We start from the raw sequence: 277 nt of genomic DNA on the forward strand, positions 1-277 counted from the left end.
CTCTTGGGCGCCAACCGGCCGGCCGCTCCCCAGGGCACTGACAAGCTGCAGCGCCACATCTCGCACGTGGAGAAGAACTTGGAGGATCTGCACACCACGCACCGGAACCTCACCCGCAGCCTCAACTGCAAGAGGATCGGCCACGAGGTGGACTACAACGTGGTGCGCCTGCGCCTCCGCCAGAGGCACCCGCATGTCAACTACCAGCAGGCGCAGTGCCTGGTCAGCGACTGGGACCCACGCACGCCGCCAAAGACCGGGACCCACCCACAAACGC

At 66.4% G+C, this 277-nt stretch overlaps 1 protein-coding gene across 1 annotated transcript in view; it reads left to right on the forward strand.

The window, feature by feature from the left end:
* CCDC105 (coiled-coil domain containing 105) overlaps positions 1-277 on the forward strand; it is a 7,389-nt gene that overhangs the window by 6,273 nt on the left and 839 nt on the right. The window contains exon 7 of the mRNA XM_006759234.1: positions 34-275. Coding sequence (XP_006759297.1) covers positions 34-275 — 242 coding nt within the window. The remainder of the gene's footprint in view (positions 1-33; positions 276-277) is intronic.

The sequence above is a fragment of the Myotis davidii genome, unplaced genomic scaffold (assembly GCF_000327345.1).
Source record: "Myotis davidii unplaced genomic scaffold, ASM32734v1 scaffold56, whole genome shotgun sequence".
Taxonomy (NCBI): domain Eukaryota; kingdom Metazoa; phylum Chordata; class Mammalia; order Chiroptera; family Vespertilionidae; genus Myotis; species Myotis davidii.